We start from the raw sequence: 21,303 nt of genomic DNA, 5'->3' as shown, positions 1-21,303 counted from the left end.
TCACTCTCCAATGAGAGCTTGTCTTTCTCTATATATTGCTTTAAAAGCACTTAGTTTAAGCAAAGAAAATATGACAAAAATATGTCTTCTTAAATAACACCTCAAATATATATGATATCTTAGCTGTATGATCACATGTGACCTATAGAATTTGGTGTATACTCACTTGTCAAACTTGATTCTCACATTGGGTACTGAATTTGTGAGAGAATGTGAGTTTTACCATCCTTATCTAAGATCTAGATCCAAGAACAATATCAATGTTATTCTTTAAATCCTATATTAGAATTTAACTCAAATTAGCAAATACATAAACTATATTAGTTTAAAGAGAACAAGAGTAGTTAAAGTACTCACCAAAATACCTAGTGCACCATCACTATCAAGTCTTTAAACAATAATATCAATTGCTAGTGGTATTTTACAGACCTAGTGCACCATCAATATCAAGTCTTTAAACAATAATATCAATTGCTAGTGGTATTTTACAGCAATGATCAAACAATGACAATTTACTTTGACAAAGAATAAATTCTTATAATTATCGTGTGTTTACCATCACAAGTGTAGATGTAAACTCTTAAATACTTAAACGAGTTTACATTCACACAACATTAGTAGACATGTCAAAATTAATTAATGGCTAAAATATGGTTTTAGTCCCTGCAAATATGTCTCGTTTTGGTTTTAGTCCTTGGTAAAAAAAAAATTGTTTTTGGTCCCTGCAAAATTTTTTGTTTTTTAAAATAGTCCCTGACCCCTTTTTTGTGATGATTTGCATACGTGGCACATGATGACTGAACCCATTTTGTAGTTTTTGGTCCCTGCAAAATATTTTGTTTTTTAAAAAGGTCCCTGCAAAAAATTTTGTTTTTGAAAATAGTCCCTCCAGGGACTATTTTCAAAAACAAAAAATTTGCAGGGACCAAAAACAAATTTTTTTTACCAGGGACTAAAACCAAAACGAGGCATATTTGCAGGGACTAAAACCATATTTTAGCCTTAATTAATTATAAGACACACAATTTATCTTTATTTGTAAATTAAAAGACAAAAACAAGATACCAAGCGCACCATTAAAACACAGTCTTTTGACTGCTAAGAATTAATTGCAAGCGGTACTCTCAGTGCAACGATCAAATATTGGTAATAAGTCATGTCAGATAATGGGTGCCTTTTGACATCCTCATTACCCACATGGAAAAACTTAATAAGTCTTGTCAGATAATGGGTGCCTTTTGACATCCTCATTACCCACATGAAAAATTTAAGAATTACCACATATTTATCATCACAAGTTGTAAATTAAAAGACCAAAAAAACAAGATATCAAAGCACCATTAAAACACAATCTTTTGACTGCTAAGAATTAACAGCAAACGGTAATCTCAATGCAATGATCAAATATGGTAATAAGTCCTGTCAGATGGGTGCCTTTTGACATCCTCATTATCCACATGGATAAAACTTAAGAAGTCCGGTCAGATAATTGGTGTCTTTTGACATCCTCATTATCCACATGGAAAAACTTAATAATTACCGCATATTTACCATCGCATGTATGTAATTATCCGGCCAAGCTATGCCTTCCTTTTGGCCGACTAAAACAGCTCGCATGAACAATTCCATACTGTAACACCCCATTTTCCCAACATAAAAATTTCATCATAAATCAGAGTATTTTAAATCATAACAGAGTGTCACATACTTCTTGAAAATCACAAAATGGATAATAATAATAATTATCTCTCAAATTCAACATCAAATTCTAAACCATGCAGCGGAAAATAATTCAGCATACTAAGTCTTGGCACGCGGGCCTTATCAGAAAATCTCATAAATTAGTTCAATACTTAATCATAAAGAAAGTTCATAGAAGACACGTAAGGAATAGATATGAAAGCAAGCCCCATCCCGTTACGTATCAGAGCACCTAGACACAAAGTGAGGAGTCCACTCACGAACGCCTCTAGTCTTTATTACCTGCAAGTTACCCATACGAAGGGCAACATTTTCAAGCAGAAGGGGTGAGATTTCACAGTCAATAAATTAAGCATGTAATTCATTAAAATGCATTTAGCAACATAAAACATTATTAACATATCAAACATTTATCATTTAGCATATTATCATTTCATAATCAAATACCATCTTCCTATATCATCATCATTAAATATCATGTTCAACTTAACACTTGACTCGACAACACGACCCAACTTGACAATGCAACTCTTATTAACTTAACAACTTAACAACTTTAAACCATCGTGAAACTTCTTGATATGCAAATGCATGTGGTACCATTCAGCAACGTAAATGAGCGTAATTAGGCTCTAGACATGTGACCACAAAGGTTGCCGGGCCTAAAGCCCCCAACTTTAATGAGCACAAAGGCTGCCGGGCCTAAAGCCCCCAACTTTAATGAGTATGCAATGGACTCAATCTTACAACAACTTAGTCAACAACGTGAACATCTTATACAACTCATAATTATGGACAACTCCTTAAATTCTGACGACTTAGACCGACTCATGCAACTTCAAGACATTAACAGTCAACAGCAGGAAACAGCAGCAAGATACAGCATATAATAATACTTGAATGCATTAACACCATCTAAGGAATGAATTACATCAGCACAAATATCATAAAACATCATAATATCACTCATGCACCATCACTACTAATCTCAGTCACCTGGACAGACTTCTGGAACTTCTGGAAGTATCCTAAACAACCCTCTTTCTTACTTCTAAGGTCCACTCACGACTACACGTGCGAAAGGATCGCATCGGGACAATTTTGGGCAACTAACAGCCTAACTCGCAGTGGCGAGTAACTTTGCTCGCAATGGCGAGCGAAGGGTGCACTCTGGGATTCCTAAAGTCCTTGCTCGCAATGGCGAGCTATCCTGCTCGCAATGGCGAGCTTAGAGGTCACTCGCAGTTGCGAGTTGTGTTGCTCGCAGTGGCGAGTTATGGTTCCTAGCTCGCAGTTGCGAGTGTTCTTGCTCGCAGTTGCGAGCGATGAATGTCATTACGGCCAGAAACCTAAAAATTACAACTTTTCACCTATCTTCCTGATTCTTTCATCCAAATAGCTTCTAATTATCATCTTAGGCAATATTTAAGGTCTGTACACTAATTTTGCATCAATCTAACATCTTTTCATGGTTCAATCATCAAAATCGGTCTTAAACCTAATTCCCAATTCTCACCAAAACTCAACCTAATCATGCTAAATCCATTCTACATAATTATATCCTTAATAATATTGAAAGTTAGTCTCACCCTTACCTGGTAATTGAAGAAAATCGACAGCCTCCGTTTGTTCTTCTCTCTTTTTGACCTTTTCTCCCTTTTCTCTAAAAATGTACGTTCTGCCTAAAAAACTTTTCTCAACCTAACTCCTTCTATTTCTAACCTCACTCTAATTTCTCTTTACACCTCTAAAAATGCTCTTTTCACATCACAGCCCAAACTCTAATATTTTTATTTTATTTTCATATCTTATTTTATTTACTAATAAACTAAGTCATAACAACATAACAACTTCACAACATCATATACCCCACATAATTTATTTATAAATCATATAAACCACTCAACCTCGTGAATCATTAAATTCACACATATCAATCATGAAAATCACTTAAAGCATATATGTAAATATATTTCTAATTAATCAAATAATTAAGACGGGCGTTACACATACTACATCTTTTGTAATTCCAATTGAATCAAATCTACGCAACAGAGGTTACTTTTCCAACTTGTTGTTTCAACCAAAACAACCACAATTACTAGACAATTCAATAAATGAATTTAAATAGGAATGGACTTAATTTTACAATGCAAATGGGAAATGTCTTAAATTTACAAGGCACTACCGACATAATTTAGGCCGAATTAGTTCATTATGTTGCTAAGTAACCATAAGGTCACTCGACAACCCTTAAGTGTGAAGACAAATTCACGAATTTGAAAGAAGATAAAAGTCACAAATCACACCAATGTGTGTATGTATGACAATACTTAAGTGTGAAGACAAACTCACAAATTTGAAAGAAGATGCAAGTCACAAATCACACCAATGTGTGTATGACAATACATTTACATATATCGCATAAAAGCAACAACAAACATTGCATGAAATATATTCAAAATGCATGATAAGACAAAATATTATTGTAGAAAACTTAATAACAATAAACTCAAATATCACAATCATGCTATAAACCAAATATTCAATTTTAAATCACAAGAAAATTGAATTTTATATGTACCAAAAATATTCATGCTATAATTGATTCACATATATAAACTAAATGATTCTTTAAACAAAATAAAACATATTTCAGTCCGGCAAGTTCGGTATATCTAATAGAGCAGCATTTCATTCATCCTTGTTTCAAATAGAAAACCGGGACCATTAAGCCTCAAGGACAGCAGTGGTAAGACTACAGCATACTTGGAAGGTTGAATTTTGAACATTGAATGTATTTTACAACCATTAAAATGGTGAGATAACATGTACTCCCTCCGTTTTAAAATGAGTGTCGCTTTAGCAAAAAAAAATTGTCTCAAAATGAATGTCACTTTCAGTTTCCAATGCAATAATAACTTTTTCTTTTCAATAATAACTTTTTCTTTTCAAAATGAGTGTCACTTTCTTTTTCTTTTCAATTGTACCCTAACCAATAGTTAATAAGAATAATTTGGTAAAATAACCATTCTCTTTCTTTTAATCATTGCATTTCTTAATATGTGTGTAAACACCTAAAGCGACACTTATTTTGAAACGGTGGGAGTAAAATACATACAAATGACATTTTTGAGCAAAAACAGTAACCTAGCAAAAATATAAGCTGATACCTCATATACAAATCTCAAAATAATTCAAGATTCAAGCCATAAATTGAATGAGAAAAGAAAAGTGGCTTAGGGAGGCTATACAAAGTTTGGCAAGATGGGTCATCATAGTGATCAAGTATTCATCATAACGAATTGGGATTCAAGTTGAATTCTTGTGCAAATTTTATACTTTTCTAGATTTAGAATTGAATTAGATTATAAAAGAAGACAGACAATTATTTATGATATAAAAACCAATTTCATGTTTGTCAAGACAATGCTAAAAGAATTCACTTATTTATCTGATAAGAAAATCCAGAAATCTTCAAGATTGAGTGTTTAAAAGTATACAAACCCAAGAATACTGCCATCAAAGCTTAAAACTTCAGTTCTACAGCGTTCTCTATTATCATCTCGCGAACTTAAATTAAAAAAGGAAAAATACCTAAAAACATCATCAGCTACTGAATTGCATATGCACTACCAAATTGAGGAAAAAAGGAGTCGCACATCGTTAAAAATGATAAATGATAATAATAAAAGTGAAGAGAAAAAAAGGAGTTAGTCCCACATCGTTAAATTGAACAAGTATGACACTGTTTATATTTGAGATATATGATGACATGAAGCACCGGGCTTGGTAACGCTAGCTTATAACTCAAGTGGGGGTACTAAAATGTGTGGAAAATTAATCCCTGTTGCACAACACAGAGAGGGGGGCAGTAAGAGCTCTCGCACAACACAGAGAGGGGGGCAGTAAGAGCTCTCCATCCCTTGAGAGACGCTCTCAGTAAGATGACGCTCTCCATCCCTTGAGAGACGCTCTCAGTAAGATATGAACAGGTGCTTATGTGTGGAAAATTAATCCCCGTTGCACAACACAGAGAGGGGGGCAGTAAGAGCTCTCCATCCCTGACGCTCTCCATCCCTTGAGAGACGCTCTCAGTAAGATGACGCTCTCCATCCCTTGAGAGACGCTCTCAGTAAGATATGAACAGGTGCTTATGTTGTCTTAACAGAGCAACACTCCCAGTAAGTGGGTGGTAAGGGTCCTATAGCTTCCCAACCCTTGAGGGACGCTCTCAGTAAGACATGAACAGATGCTTATGTTGTCTTAACAGAGCAACACTCTCAGGTAAGGGTCCTATAGCTCAAGATTGTGCAACCCAAGTGATAATCTACCCACATTTTTTGTTTTTTTTTTCTTTGATTAATAATGACGCCTCTATTGTTTGTCTTAACAGAGCAACACTCTCAGGTAAGGGTCCTATAGCTCAAGATTGTGCAACCCAAGTGATAATCTACCCACATTTTTTGTTTTTTTTTTCTTTGATTAATAATGACACCTCTATTGTTTGAAGAATTTATTTTCTTTAGCTAGATGTTGTCTTAACAGAGCAACACTCTCAGGTAAGGGTCCTATAGCTCAAGATTGTGCAACCCAAGTGATAATCTACCCACATTTTTTGTTTTTTTTTTCTTTGATTAATAATGAGGCCTCTATTGTTTGAAGAATTTATTTTCTTTAGCTAGTGTGTGGACCGAAATTTTGATTCATTTACAACTTTGGAATCTAGTGTATTTTTGTTTCGGAGCTTTGGAATGCAAAATGAATTATAAATTGTTTTGCCATCCTCTAAAAATATGTTTTTTTTACCATAACATACATATTAAAAAATATAATTAATTTTGTATATAAAAGAGAAATTATAAATTATTTTACAAAATTACTCTTCTTTATTATTATGAGAATGATAAATTAAATAATTGAAAGAAGAGGGGGAAATAAGAAAAATTGGTAGTGAGTTAGTGTGTTCGTTTTATGTGTGAATGTTACTACATTGTCTTTTGTTTACGTGTATTTAATTTGAGAATTGTCAACTTCAAAACCGTGGCATTTAACATGCACAAGTGTAAACCTTGTGCACCATGCACAAGTTTATTTCAACCACTAGATTAAAAAAGTGCACTGATTTTATTGTGGGTTATCTGCATCATATCTTTTTTCACTTTATCTTCACCATCAACCTCCATGAGAGATCCACCACCATCAACACTAATCACTTTAATCTTCCTTCATATATCTTATTATACACCATATACACCAAATCACATTTATCTTTTTCCTCTTTCTCCCCTTTATCCCCTCTATTCCTTCAATCTTTAAATTAATCTCAACGGCCTGAATGGTGGTAATGGTAACAATCACATATCAATCATTTTTATTAAAAAAACTCATGACATATTTCAGGGCAGTATCACTCACACACTGTAATCCAACAAAAGTGATTTTGTGAAAATTAGGAATATAATAAAAAGAGAACAGAAATTCAATTGTCCTACATATGATTATTTATACAATCTTGTGCTTTTGTTGATGGATTTTTCCTTGAATACACCAACTTTCGTTAGAACTTGTAGGCATTTCTTTTGGTTTAATTTTTGGGTATTGTGTCATTGTTTGATATAATTTACCAATACACTACCAGAACATGGTAACCAAACCGCCAACAAAACACTTTATTAAACTACTTGATGAAGGATAGTATAATAAGTCGCCACATTTGCACCCTGAATGTTGAAAAAGGGTAAGCAAATTGAAATGGGATTTGAAATCTCAAACAACGCCTTCTGAATTTGCTAAGCGTTTCTTGGAACAAATGGAGACCAAGCTCTGCCATGGTCCTTGTGCAACACAAAGTGAGATTTGCTAGGGATAGAGAAAGAGAGAGAGGAGAGACATGATCGAGTGTGGTTGTGACTATTGAGATAATATAGACTTATTTAATCTAATGGTCAATTAAAGTGGTACACCGGTGAGGGACTTAATTGAGCCCTCACACTAGAATCCACCATCTATAGAACTGTTTAACAAAGATTACATATTTCCTCTTTCATAACTATCTGCTTTGAATCTCCTAATCAGGTTAAATCCAAAACAAATTAAACTTGCATTTATTAACAAGATTGTACTGTAATTTTAGACAGGAGATTGCACAAGTATAGATAGAAACTGCGGAACAAAGTAGATGAAATTTAAAGAAAAATATTTCAGTCCGGCAAGTTCAGTATATCCAATAGAGCATCATTTCGTTCATCCTTGTTTCAAATAGAAAACCGGGACCATTAAGCCTCAAGGACAGCAGTGGCAAGACTGCAGCATACTTGGAAGGTTGAAGTTTGAACATTGAATGTATTTTACAACCATTAAAATGGTGAGATAACATGTAAAATACATGCAAGCAAAAAAATGAAACTAACCTTCAACCTGAGCCCAACTTTGTGGGCAACCAAAAGCTTGAAGATGAAAACAAAGACCATAGCAATCACTACCATTGCCAAACAAACATGGATATCACATGCTGTAATCTATAGCAACTGCGGAACTATTTGATTGCTAAAGATGCCGAGGCAGCTGCTGCTTCCGCTATTAAGGAAATAGGTTGACGTGCCTGGAGGCAGGCACCTATGTCAAACGGGTGCAACTCAGCACCGTCAAAAAGAAGATTTACTCCGGGAAGAATTACTTCTTTACTATCATTTTCATCTGATTCAGCTTTTATCGTGTTTGCTTGTGTGCCTTCTTCAATGGGCCTTGTGGCGGCTTCGTAAACAGGAGATAAGGCATAAGATCTGCATGCACCATTCAAAAGTATATAGTTTCTGAGAATTGGTGATAAGAAACCAAAATTACGAATAATGAACAGCTGGAATGCTAGGTTTCTAATTTTTATGTCCCGAGGTTGTATAAAATATTGTCAATATAATTTTCAATTACCACAATCACCTCCAAACAAAAACAAAGGATGCCAACGCGAGATCGCATAAAAAAAGTTATTAATGTGAGTACTAAGACTGGTGGCGGAGGAATTAGTCTCACAGGAACTTGAATACCAGATATGTTTCCCACAGTTGGATAGTGGATCCATGCAGTTATCAAATCGAGTTTCAAATCCTAAATTAGAATACCTATTTTTCGTATCATGAATTGAATCTTATTATGAATCGTAATATACAAATGACATTTTTGAGCAAAAACAGTAACCTAGCAAAAATATAAGCTGATACCTCATATACAAATTTCAAAATAATTCAAGATTCAAGCCATAAATTGAATGAGAAAAGAAAAGTGGCTTAGGGAGGCTATACAAAGATTGGCAAGATGGGTCATCATAGTGATCAAGTATTCATCATAACGAATTGGGATTCAAGTTGAATTCTTGTTCAAAAGTATTCATCATAAAGAATTGGGATTCAAGTTGAATTCTTGTTCAAATAGATATAAACGAGTATTCATATCGACTGAGATCAATTTTGTATCAATTCAAGATACGATTCACATGTATAGTAAGATACTACTACTAATAACCACACCAAATATGCAAGAATACTATTTGTCTCTTGTCAAAGTCTAGATACCATGTCAAGAGAAAGGAAATGATGACTACCATATAAGACATTCTATCACCATCTTCATAACCGTGCAATTGCAAATTTTATACTTTTCTGGATTTAGAATTGAATTAGATTATAAAAGAAGACAGGCAATTATTTATGATAAAAAAAAACAATTTCATGTTTGTCAAGACAATGCTAAAGGAATTCACTTATTTATCTGATAAGAAAATCCAGAAATCTTCAAGATTGAGTGTTTAAAAGTATACAAACCTAAGAATACTGCCATCAAAGCTTAAAACTTCAGTTCTACAGCGTTCTCGATTTGCAAGTTTTAACCTTTGATGCTCACTTGATGTCCCTGAAATGGGAGAGGAAGGGTCCACTAGTGGATTCCATCTTCCACTAGCATAGTTCATAAGTTGTCGTGAAGATTCTTTAACTTGCTCCTTCTGGTAAAGTACCTTAGCAGCAGGACCTGTTGCTTGGTACTCTGCATAAATGTCATGTATTTTTTTCTTTAAGCTTTGCATTGCACGATGGTGTTCATCAAATGATCCAGATTGAAGCAATTCAGATGAAACCACCCTTCTACATATATTATTACACAACTTTGGACTAAATAATGGCATCCCAAACTCAACACTCAACGGAACCCAATCATACTTCTCTTTAGATGAAAACTGGTCAGACGCTCTTTCATTAAACAGTCTAAGAAGGCGGATATACCCAACTGTGCACAGCTCCATCTTGTTTGCCAAATCAGTCAATAGAGAATTCAGATTTGAACTTTCCTCTTCGCATATTCCTAATTCTTTTCCAACAGGAACAATTGAGCCATCAGCGTTCATTAAGGGCAAAGGGATATCCATAGTAACCAACTTTCCAGATTCATTAAGATCGAACTTACTGAGAGGCAGCACCAGAACGGCTGAATGTTTAAGAAGTGAGTTTAAACAATGTAAAAGTATACTTCCCTTCACTAAGTTTCCTTCAAGCTTCCCTCCTAACCCTCCTACTGTAGAACCATCCCAAGACCATATGAGAGCTTTCTCACAACCAGCCAATGGAGCAGGAAGCAAGCGCAGACACTGCCCTTTCATCAGAACAACTGATAGAGGCCCACTAGCTACAGTCGAATATAGTACCAATTTCATCCAAGGAGTCATAAAGGAATATGAAGGGGGACCAAAATGAACTGGACCTGAGGGTCCAGGAAGAACTGATGATTGAGGAAGAGGCACTATGGACACAACTATATCATAGTCACGAAGAAACAAACGATCAAGGGTTGCTGGTGAAAGAGAAGCCAAGCTTTCACAGCGGAGAATATCTACATGATATTTCTTTTTCCTCTTCAATTCTGTTCCAACATCTGACCCTTCAACTATTAATTTCTCATCGTTTTGGAGATTGTCGTCTTTACTGGAATCTTGTACGTCATTGCCATCGCCTTCCAATATAATAGAACTGGTTCCATCACTGGGAACAGCTTCATAGGAAACAGAAGCCTCTGCAGACTTCTCCAAATTTAAACTCAATAAATCGTCATTATTTGTCTCAGCTTCTGTAATACCCGGGTCTCCTGATTTTTCAGCCAAAGATATTTCAGTCGTTAGAGAGCTTGGTTCATCATTGCTTGGAGTAGCAATATCCATCTTATCAAATCCTTCCTCAACTTTCACATCAGAAGCAACTCCGCCTGATTGTAGACATTCTAATACACAACGCAGGCTAAATGCATGATTGGCAAATTCCTGCAGTTCTCCCTCAAATTTTGCACCTTCCAGAGTGCTAAGATCCTTGCAAAGATCAGAAATGCTGGCATGACCCAATTTACCCGCTTCGTAGAGCGTAACAGCATGATATTTCAAACCTGACAAAGTTCAGACAGAAGAATGCTCCCGGTCAGACTATAGGCTGATATAAACATATAAATCAATGACATAAGTGAACGAACTCATAAAGAATGGACAAAAGAACAATTACTGCTTTGGCATAACACTGAAACACACGATACACTAATCAATATAAAAATTATAATCCCATAAACTTAAAAGTCATGATTGGGCTCAATATGATATTCTTTGCAAGATTTGTGGCAGGATGAAATTGGAGGCAAAGAATAAAAAACTATCAGCAACAGATCCAGAAAATTTGACTACTGGGGAAAAAACGGTATACTATAAATTTTTATATTTAATTACATCAGTGTATAAACAATAAAAAAATGACATCATTTATAATTAAGGAAAAAAAAAAAAAAACTATACAAATATATATCGAAAAAAATTAAAAAAACATCTATAAATTATAATTGCTGTCTTTATATTTTGAATTTTTTTATGATTAATTTATTTTAGGTATTACTACTAAATTACTAATATATGTATGTATGTGATCAAATAATTACTCAACAATTTATCTCTCATACGGTTGGATATTTAATTCTTCACAAAATTCATTGCACGTTAATAATTTTCAATTGTTATAGTAGTCATATACGCAATATCAAAATTAACTTCAAACATCAATGCACAGGTTTCAGAGCTTTGGCAAAAAGGAGGTAGGAACCTTGTTGCCATGAGCATTTCTCACAATCATTTGGTACATTTTCTGGTTTGTAGGTTAGGAGTGTCTCTTTGCTCTCAGCTTGAGATAGGGTTTTATGGTTATTCAGAGGTTCAGCTTTGCTCTCAACAATGTGTATTCTCCATTTGGACATGTATAGCGATTGAGCAGCTTTGCTATATTTTTTGTACTTTTTCTCATATAACATACTTTGATCTCCCAAGCCTCATTCATGCTTGGAGGCACCCATTAAGTTGCACATTCCCTCTTACTTTCTGCTAAATTTTATTTTCAAACAAAAAGCAAACCCAAGCAAAATCCTAAAGATTTTGTCAAGTTGTCCCGATACTGTAGTAAAACTATTTCAGATGCTGCCAGCCAGTGATGTCAAGGCTTGTCCGGCATATTTACTAATAATCTCTGCTAAATAATTCTGCAATTTCAGAAACCCCTCACCACATCATTGTCAAATTGTTTTATTCTACAAAAACAAGACTCGGAAAAATAATTTAGGTATTGTGATAAAACCAACGCATTTAGCCACTTACAAATGTTTGAAGCTTAAAGAACATTCATTACTGAACAATTGGATCAAAAAGTTCAGGACTGAGGGGGGGGATATAGAAAAAATCATCTAAAGAAAGCTAACAGTAGGAGATGCAACAGATTAAAAACGCATTACAAAATAAGAATGCCAAGATTACCTACGAATGCCTGTTAGTAGTTTCAAACATCAAAGGTAATTAAAAAATATAGCTTGCTCATCCAAACAATCAATAAAAAGGCCCAAAGAAAATTTAGTGATGGTTTCATATGACCTTCTATGTCAGCACAACAGACTTTTAAACAACATCAAAAGCAAATTTCAAAATGTTCTGGTAAATGGATTAAAGATGCAAGTGGGGACATGTAAAGTAATTATAAACCTGGTGAAACAGAACCCATCATAAGATAGGATGTTATATTGGCATCAACTATGAAGGCAACGCGAGTATAGGCCGAACGAGGACCATTATTGCCTGAAACTGAAGCATCCCCTTGAATATCATTATCGGTATGGATATTGTCAAAACCATGACCAGCAAGAGAAACATCTTCATCGCTGATTGCACTTCTTGGCGACCCAGGTATACTTGTATCTTGAAGTATAGATGATGGATCAATGACTTTTATTGCCCATCCCAATCGACACACAAATGATGCAGCAGCCTGCAATTGTGACAAGTCAGCCTGTAGAGTTGTTGCCAATTCAGCAACAGATGCATTTTCATTCGAAACAACAAACACGGCATACAATAACCTGGAGAAAAGAAAAAAGAAAGAAAAAAAAAGACACAATGTTACTTTCAGTCACTTTTTATCAACAACATTTGGAATTAATATATTGAAATACGCTGAGAAAAATGCATTACTCTTCAATCGGATCTTCATAAGACTGCTCCCTGTTGGATACAAAACCTTCAAGCCTTGAAACTGAAAAACAATAAATATAAAAAAATTAATTCAGTCATTTAAACAGTGCAGTTTTTAATAAAAATGTTGAACATATAATATAGGGTTAATACCTCTGTAATTTGGGTGAGGTCTGAAAATAGGCCCTGTAAAATAAAAAACGCAGATTCTACCCCTGTAATTTTGAATTCGCCATATTTTAACCCGTCACACCATTTCCAGACATTTTAACCCTTTACAGGAGCTATTTTCAGACTTTGCCCAAATATTTTTTTAACAAGGTGAGGGTAAAATATGAAAAATCCAAAATTACAGGGGTGGAATCTGTGTTTTTTATTTTACAGGGGCTATTTTCCGACCTCGCCCAAATTACATGGGTAGTCACATAATTTGCAATTCGCGTTGGTACGCGGTACGGGTACGGGTTCGCGGTACGTGACATGTGAAGAATTCGGTACGTTTAGGAGTATAGAGCTTTGGTACGCGTCGGTTCGTAACACCAACACTATAGGATTAAATGACCTAAGTCATGATAAAATAAAGAAAAAAACCATCAAAGTTGACAGGCAGCTAGTAGCATAAAGTGCACAATGTTGTTGAATAAGAGAAGAAAGCTAAGTCCCACATCGAAGATTTGATAGAACTATAGAAGAAAGTGGTCAATAAAACCAAGCAAATGAATTGCATGTAGTATGTATTTGAGGATAAGAACCAGTGTAGCGATAAATAGGTATCGGTGTCTTCATCCAATCCACTCGGTGCATTACACCGTTTTATTATTTTATATTTATTTTATAGTCTAAACCTTTTTTTCAACCAATCAGCGGTAACCATGCTTTGGTACTCTTGGTTCGGTGGTTTGTGTGAATTCCAGGGGAATTTGTTGCGTACCAATACGCCGAAGTACCCGAATTCGGTACTCACGAACCAATTCGCAATTCTCCCTTGATTACACGAATTATGTGACTATGATTGAGGTATTAACCCTATAATATAGTTGGAAAAAAAACCCAAAAATCATGAGACGTATAGCTTCCTTCGATTATAAGGATTAAGGAGGAGCGAAATATCTAATTTTAGTTCCTGTTGGTGGTTCCTAGTTTAGTTTTTCCCAAATAATTCTAGGTACTGCTCAATTGTGTTTATTTTTTTACTTGTACCGTCAAAGCTGGTTGTGCAAGGTACTACCCTCAAAGCTGAGCATCTCACTTTTCCTCTAGTTCTCTCACCTCTCTCTAAGTCTCTCTTTTCCTTCCTCTCTCTAAGTCTCTCTTTTCCTTCCCCTTAAACCACATTATTTCTCAATCTCTCTGTTTAATTCTTTCACTGTTTTGTCTCACCAATCTCTGGCTTTTCTTTGCAAATGCGCCTGTGACATAGTAGTCGATGTTTAGATGATTTCCCAGATGTTTTTGTCGCTTTAGACTAGTGCCTGAACATTGAAACCATGTCTAGCAACTTCTAGGCCTGCTAAAAGGCTTCATAACCTTGTGGAAATGCAAGATTTTGCTAAGTTCTAATTGCGGGTTTTTCCTACTGATGTGATTATATTCTATTCATGTTAGTCATTTATGCTTAATTCTTGCCAACTGTGGTAGCATATGATTGCGAAATTGAATATCGAACATATTGTGATGCGTTTGGATACATTTAGTCATATCACTTACCAATGGATGATCTACTTGTGTGCAAAACTTACTGTGAAACAACAAGTATTGAACCTGATCAACTAAAAACTAATATCTGCTTATGCTTGGTTTGGTTCAGTTGTGAAATCACAAACAAAAAGGTTTAGTTTTAATAATGTTAGGGGAACCAGTATGGTCAGTTGGGTTGGGGGAAAAGTGAAGATTCTCAAAAGTCTAAACAGACGAAAATTAATTGATCAATAACTCTGCTTTGTTGTAATACATTTACCCAAGGCATACCTTCATATTATAATGCATTAGGGACAACTTAATTGCTTAGGTATCATTCCTCAGAAATGATTTCAGGAAAGTAAAACCTAGAAAGCCAAAATAATACATAACTAATCATTAACACACCTTTGAACCGATCCTCAGGATACACCGGAACATCAAAATAGATCAGTCCGCGTCTATAGAGACCCTTTACAACATCAGGATCAAACAGGATAAATGAAGTTGCTTCCTCCTTACATATTTTGTCAATAGTGGCCATTTCCTCTTCGGAGAGTTTCTATAAAGGAAAAATACAAGACAAAATATAACAAAAATCATTAGACAAGGGAATACCAAAATTACTTCTCAATGCCAAATTAACACAGTGAACAACATTATTGAATGTGAACCCGTCTCCGTTTAGTAAGGGTGATTCAGACCTCACCTTAAATTCTTCCAAAGTAAAGTTCACCAGACAAACTCCCCACCAAGATTCAATAGGAAAATCTACAGGTTGCGTTGGCAATAATTCTTTTGCAATTGACTTGTTCAGTTTCCACATGATTTTCTGAAAATTCAAAGAGAACATGAAGGGTAAAGGGAAAAATGATATGAGATCAATTGAAATTTGAAAATAACATGGAAAACTGATTGTCCCTTAATTGCTTGAGAGTCGACTCTCAGCAGATGAATGTTATATAGGTGGCCAAATATAATCATATCCTAGGCATTACGTCTAAACTAAATCTTAAGTCAAAAGAATTGTATATGCAATAAGTGTCTAACTCTAGGAAGTTAAAGATATTCAACAATGCTCAAGAAATCATATCTAGTTCCATACATGACTAATTCAGGTAAAGTCAGGAAAATCAATTTCAAATTTATCAGGAGTGAAATGAAAGTCTGGTAAAAGACATATGAATGCAGGAACAAGGGAACCAATCTTTCTCCTACAAAACTCTCTCTCTTTTCTACAAAATATCTTCTCTTTATAAAGTTCAGTTTTTCCCTTTGTCTGTAAAACAAATACGGATAAACAAATAGGCTTCCTATTCAGGCTTCCTATTCCAAGTAGAAATAATTGCTTCCCTAATTATCCAGGCTTCCTATTCCACAACAAATACGGATGAAAAATTACAGACAAACAAACCTTCCTAAGTAATGTTTTAGAAATTTGATTAAAAAATGTCTGTATTGCTGAGATTTTAAACCTAAATGGCAGCTTTTGTAGATCATAACAGCCATTTTAAGAAGTGTCAAATTAATTAGATAGTCAATAAGTGTATTTGGTTTAATATATCTAGAATCAATTCCTTGCTTCTTATAGAAAATAAGCCTTAGAAGGTATTATTGGTACTATGATTGCAACAAGGAATGAAACAAAGACATGCACATTATATTATAATAGTACAGGAAATCAATGCCAAAAATATTTTTAAACTATACAGACAAATTTAACCAGTACCTTAGATCTGCACTTGTTCATTATATCAATAAATTCATTTCTCCCGATTCCTGTAAGTCTTAACGCATCTGCTGCACTAAAATTTGGGATGCTGTCGTAAGGTTGCTCTGCAAATTATAAAAACACGCAGGAAGTGATTAGGAACTAGGACAGCTAATTTGCAGGTAGACATTTATTACGCTACGTAAACAACCATAAATCACACAGAGGTCAGTATTATTACAAGTGAAAGATGGAGTTCCTTGATTAATATATTTATAATCCAATAGATTAAGCATTTGTGGTGATGCGAATAAAACAATCAATAGTTAAATAAAATCAAATAGGAATTGATAATATCATCATCTACACCTCTATTATGTGTAAACTAGTATAAGGCTCAATGGCATAAGCTGTTAGAAAATGTAAAAAATATTGCCTAATCTTACCTGCATCCCTATATATAGGACTGTGCTCTAAAATTTGTTTGTCTCTTATGCAACCTTCTCCAAGCCCTCTTGCAGTAATTTTTTTTACCAAAATACCCTTAATTATTTCATCTCTCGTGAGGATTGGGAAAGAAGTGGAGTGACGCGTCGCAATACAAATTAATTATGTGGGAGACTGAGATAATGAGTCGTTGCAAAATGGGTTGGACCCGTCATGTTGACCCATTAACACCCTCCATCTGGTGGAACAGGTTGGGATTGTCAACCCGTCTTAACCCAGCATAACCCATTAAAAGGGGCAGAGCAGTTGGCTCGCCGGGTATTTTTTTTATTATTCAATTCATTTTCTCCTCCTTTACCAAGACCTGGTCTCACTGTGTCCCACGGTCACTTGACTCTGTCCCATTTGTCAAGTGCACTAATTTGGTTCTTGGATCCACATTAAGTTCAATAGATATTGGGTAGTATACTCTCAAGCATCTAATCACTTCTTTGTACCCAAATTTCAACACACGTGATTTAGCTTCCTACTACACCATATCTATTCACTACTGCAGCCTAATTATATTTCATCCTGTAGCATAAAATATAAATGTTCCCACCCCAAAACCCAATTTACTCTAGGATAAAAAGAATGTTTGCTAGTATTGTTGTCGTTGTAAACACTTACCTCATTAATATAGTTATTGTTAAAATATTACTCCCTCCGGTCTCAAATGTAAGAAAATTTTCACTTTTTTGGTTCATTCAATAAATGATGTATGTAGTCTTTATTATAGACCACATACATCATTTATTGAATGAATCTAAAAAGTAAAAATTTTCTTACATTTGAGACCGGAGGGAGTAGAAGATATCGTATAATTCATTTTATATCATATTAGAGTAACTCTTAAATTATTGTTATGATTTGTTTTCTAATTTCCCTATTTAGTTAAGATTTAGTCCAAGTATCCCATTAAATAGGGATTAGTGTTTAGTCTTTCTCTTTTGTATCAAGTTAGTCATAAGCTATTATCAATAATATTCAAACTCTTATTATTTCTCCCTTTTTTTATCTAAATCGCACAACTTCAACAATTATTTCCTGTAAAAAAACTTCACAAGTCAGCAATACATTACATATGTCTCACTCTCAATCCGTAACTCTATTATATAAACAGATTTCAATTCAAGAACAATGCAAATGGCTAGCTAACGCTTCTGGTTCAAGCCATTCAAGTTACAGATGAACTCAAGTAAAAAATATACATACAAATACTATGCAACAAGCAAGTTACCATTCGAGAAACCTGGTTAAAAAATCTAGACCATCATGGTGAAACTGAAAATACATTAGAAAAATGCAACAAGCAAGTTACCGTTTTTCATTACTTCAAAAATCATATCACAATAATATCTGAAAGGCGACACCCTCATTACACGGCAAACATACTCCGCCAAATGATAAGGAAACAGCTGCAAGTAAAAAACAAGCACATTAAATTCCACTGCCTAGCAACAAAAGCAAACAATAAGGTCACTGCCCAGCATCTAGAAAGTGGTTCTGTAGCAGTTACATAGTTACATCTGACATTCATTAAGGATGCAAAATTGCAGATGAATTCTTTTTATGTAGAACAAAAAGATAATATGGTTAAATTATTTATTACTTATCAAAATAATCCTACAGGCTAAAACTAAAGAGAAACAGGGACAAGTTTTTAATCCCAACTTTAATTTTGGCTATGAAGCATTAAAACTTCTCACAAATTTCTAGCAAGAAAGTTTTCTGATTAGTGAACAATGTATTTGATATATATGTGATTATGTTCAGAAAGAAGGGTAACACAGTTCTCTCTAAACAACATACAGCAAGATTCTTCCGCAAGTAACGCATCATATCTTCATAATATTCACTTTCTTTACAAATTTTGCGGGCAAAACAGCTATTCCATTGAAGTCTCTTCTTTATGCAGCATTCAACTATCCTGCATGTAATTCCCATGGTCAGCAAAAAGAAAAGGTGTGTTAAGAATGTGTCAAAAAAAAATTATTTTAAAGGCATTGACACAATAGCCTTGAAATAAGCAGATTATAGAACATTGAAGATATATACTAACATATTCACTAACATATACTGTTTCTTTCTAACTGAAAATTAGCTCTCAAAAGTTACTGTTTCTTTTTGAATATACTATAGCCTCTCAAAATCAAAACTTACCTCACTCAAGTGCACATTTATTATATCCTAAAGTTATCTAAGAGAGATGTTTGCCGACATGTTTGAAGCTTGTACTCTAGAACCAATCCCAATTGCTAAGATTAGATTGTGATCACGGTACCAATCCCAAAACAGTTATATACCAAAGTATAGATGTAACCCTCCAAAATCATTCGTCAAAACATACGCTAAATGGTCGTTCATAACACACCAACTCTAAATGCATGTCTTTGCGCATGAAAAACTTCATTAATTGAGTGGCCATCTTAGTACTTTAGTTGCATTGAGACAACATACCAAGTCAAGTGTAAGTCCACCTAACACTCGTGCACATAAACAATGAAAATATCCTACAACAATGAGTACCACATTTTGAACTATGCCTATTTTAACATCTGATATAAAATAACAGTATCACTACAAAAGCCTCTCCAATCTCTTTGAACAACAATAGAAAACACTATCTTGATTGCTCCGGAAGCTCTAAACTCTAACCCTTATCATTCTCCATTTTCTACTACGTGTATGTTTGGCTCAACTTATGGAGGAGCCAAAATTGATTCTAGAGCTGTAGAGTTAACTTTGATAAGTTAAATTGCTCTCGAGTAGAATTAATTGTGCTTCCAGAATTGATTCTAAGCTTTCAATTCTAGAATTGATTTTTAGACTCAAATTTATCCTTAAACACAATTTTACATGAACTAACCAACCATATATCACTTTACATTCGACTCACTTTTAGTCGAAATCAATTTCAGATCAATTCATTCAAAATCAACTCATTGGAAAGGAACGTTCGCTCCTCCAAACAATTACAAAGAAAAGAAAAAAATACTCAGCATGAAAGAATTGGAAGCGAAACTAACTTTCGATGCCATTCTTCTTTAGAAGCAAGAGTAGATTGAATTCTCTTAGGAAGATTCTCCCATGGACATTCTTCTTTAATCGCTTTTAGCAACAATTGTTCCTCAACTGTAACTGGAGCACGCTGCATTTCTCACTTTTCACAAATTTCTTCAAAACAGCATGAAAGTCAACTAAAACCTCACAACCGTGAAACCGAAGCGGAATGTGGAAACGGATCGAACAGGATCAGAAACGAACTACGAAGTTTGCTGCAAGAATACGATGAGTGAAGAGGATGCTCGGAAAATATGAGAGAGAAATGTAACCGGTGATCGGAACCTGATAGCGGTGGATTTTAGGGTTTTGGAATCGGAATTGGTCGTTGTTCTTTGGGAGATTGGGTTACCGGAGAAAGAGAGAGATCTGGAGGAGAGTAAAAATTGTCAGAGATCGTGGCTCCGTTATGGCGGTGGTTATGTCCGTTTTCAACATTCATATCTATCACGCTTCCGTTGGTTTTTTTCTCGACCCGGTTCGAACCCTTCTTTTGTGGGTTTAGAAATAGCTCGTATAAAGGGGTTGAATTCATCTTGCTTTTATCGTGCGTTAAAAAAAGTAACTTGTACGGTACACCTCGGTATTTTTGTTTCGTAAATTTATAAATTAACGATCAATTTTATAAAATAAATAGTTATTTATCAATATTTATATTTTAGAAAACACAATTTCATAAGAAAAACATCATTTCATTGTTTATAAGAATCATATTAAATTTTTAACTTTTTCTCATAAAAAATAATCAATATTCTTTGTTATGAGTAATAAAAATTCAAAAAAATTACGTTTTATTTCGTCGACGGTTTTGGTAAATAAGATTTAATTATTATAATTGTCAATGATAGAAAATAATTCTTTTTCTTCACAAACGCAGCTCATTTAATTATTAATTTAACGATTTAGTGCACCGGTACACTCAAATTTTTTGAGTGTACCGTGGAATTTGCTTAAAAAAATGTTGTAAACGATCAAAAATAGATTTAACGTATACACGTCATTTTTTTGTAATTCTTTAAAAAAAAATCTCATAAAGACTCAATAAATATGATCATGAGTTTTTTTTATATTAAAAGATACATCAATACATTATTAAATACACGTGTAAAATAACTTTACATTCACTATGCATAAA

General features: G+C 34.4%; 1 protein-coding gene across 1 annotated transcript; it reads right to left on the bottom strand.

Annotated features, from left to right (window-relative positions):
* Positions 1–7,780: 7,780 nt before the first annotated feature.
* Positions 7,781–20,579, bottom strand: LOC146940530 (FAM91 carboxy-terminus protein). Its single transcript, XM_085754228.1, has 10 exons — positions 20,135–20,579; positions 18,918–19,035; positions 18,427–18,523; positions 16,638–16,744; positions 15,618–15,740; positions 15,317–15,470; positions 13,232–13,292; positions 12,746–13,119; positions 9,522–11,124; positions 7,781–8,486 (listed from the first exon to the last, which is right to left on the bottom strand). Exons 1-10 carry the CDS (start codon positions 20,260–20,262, stop codon positions 8,240–8,242), a joined length of 3,012 nt encoding a protein of 1,003 aa, XP_085610354.1. The 5' UTR covers positions 20,263–20,579; the 3' UTR covers positions 7,781–8,239.
* Positions 20,580–21,303: the final 724 nt, after the last annotated feature.

The sequence above is a fragment of the Medicago sativa genome, chromosome 3 (assembly GCF_051527215.1).
Source record: "Medicago sativa cultivar Bolivia chromosome 3, Bolivia_mono, whole genome shotgun sequence".
Classification (NCBI taxonomy): domain Eukaryota; kingdom Viridiplantae; phylum Streptophyta; class Magnoliopsida; order Fabales; family Fabaceae; genus Medicago; species Medicago sativa.
Note: the sequence above shows the minus strand (reverse complement) of the source record. Positions and strands in the feature narration are given on the sequence as shown.

Coding starts and splice junctions, on each gene's coding strand:
- LOC146940530 (XM_085754228.1), bottom strand. CDS start 20,262: ATGCAGCGTGCTCCAGTTACAGTTGAGGAACAATTGTTGCTAAAAGCG. Junction 15,741..16,637: donor TGAACAAGTGCAGATCTAAG/GTACTGGTTAAA, acceptor TTGAATTTTCAG/AAAATCATGTGGAAACTGAA. Junction 8,487..9,521: donor TTTGATGGCAGTATTCTTAG/GTTTGTATACTT, acceptor TGGTGCATGCAG/ATCTTATGCCTTATCTCCTG.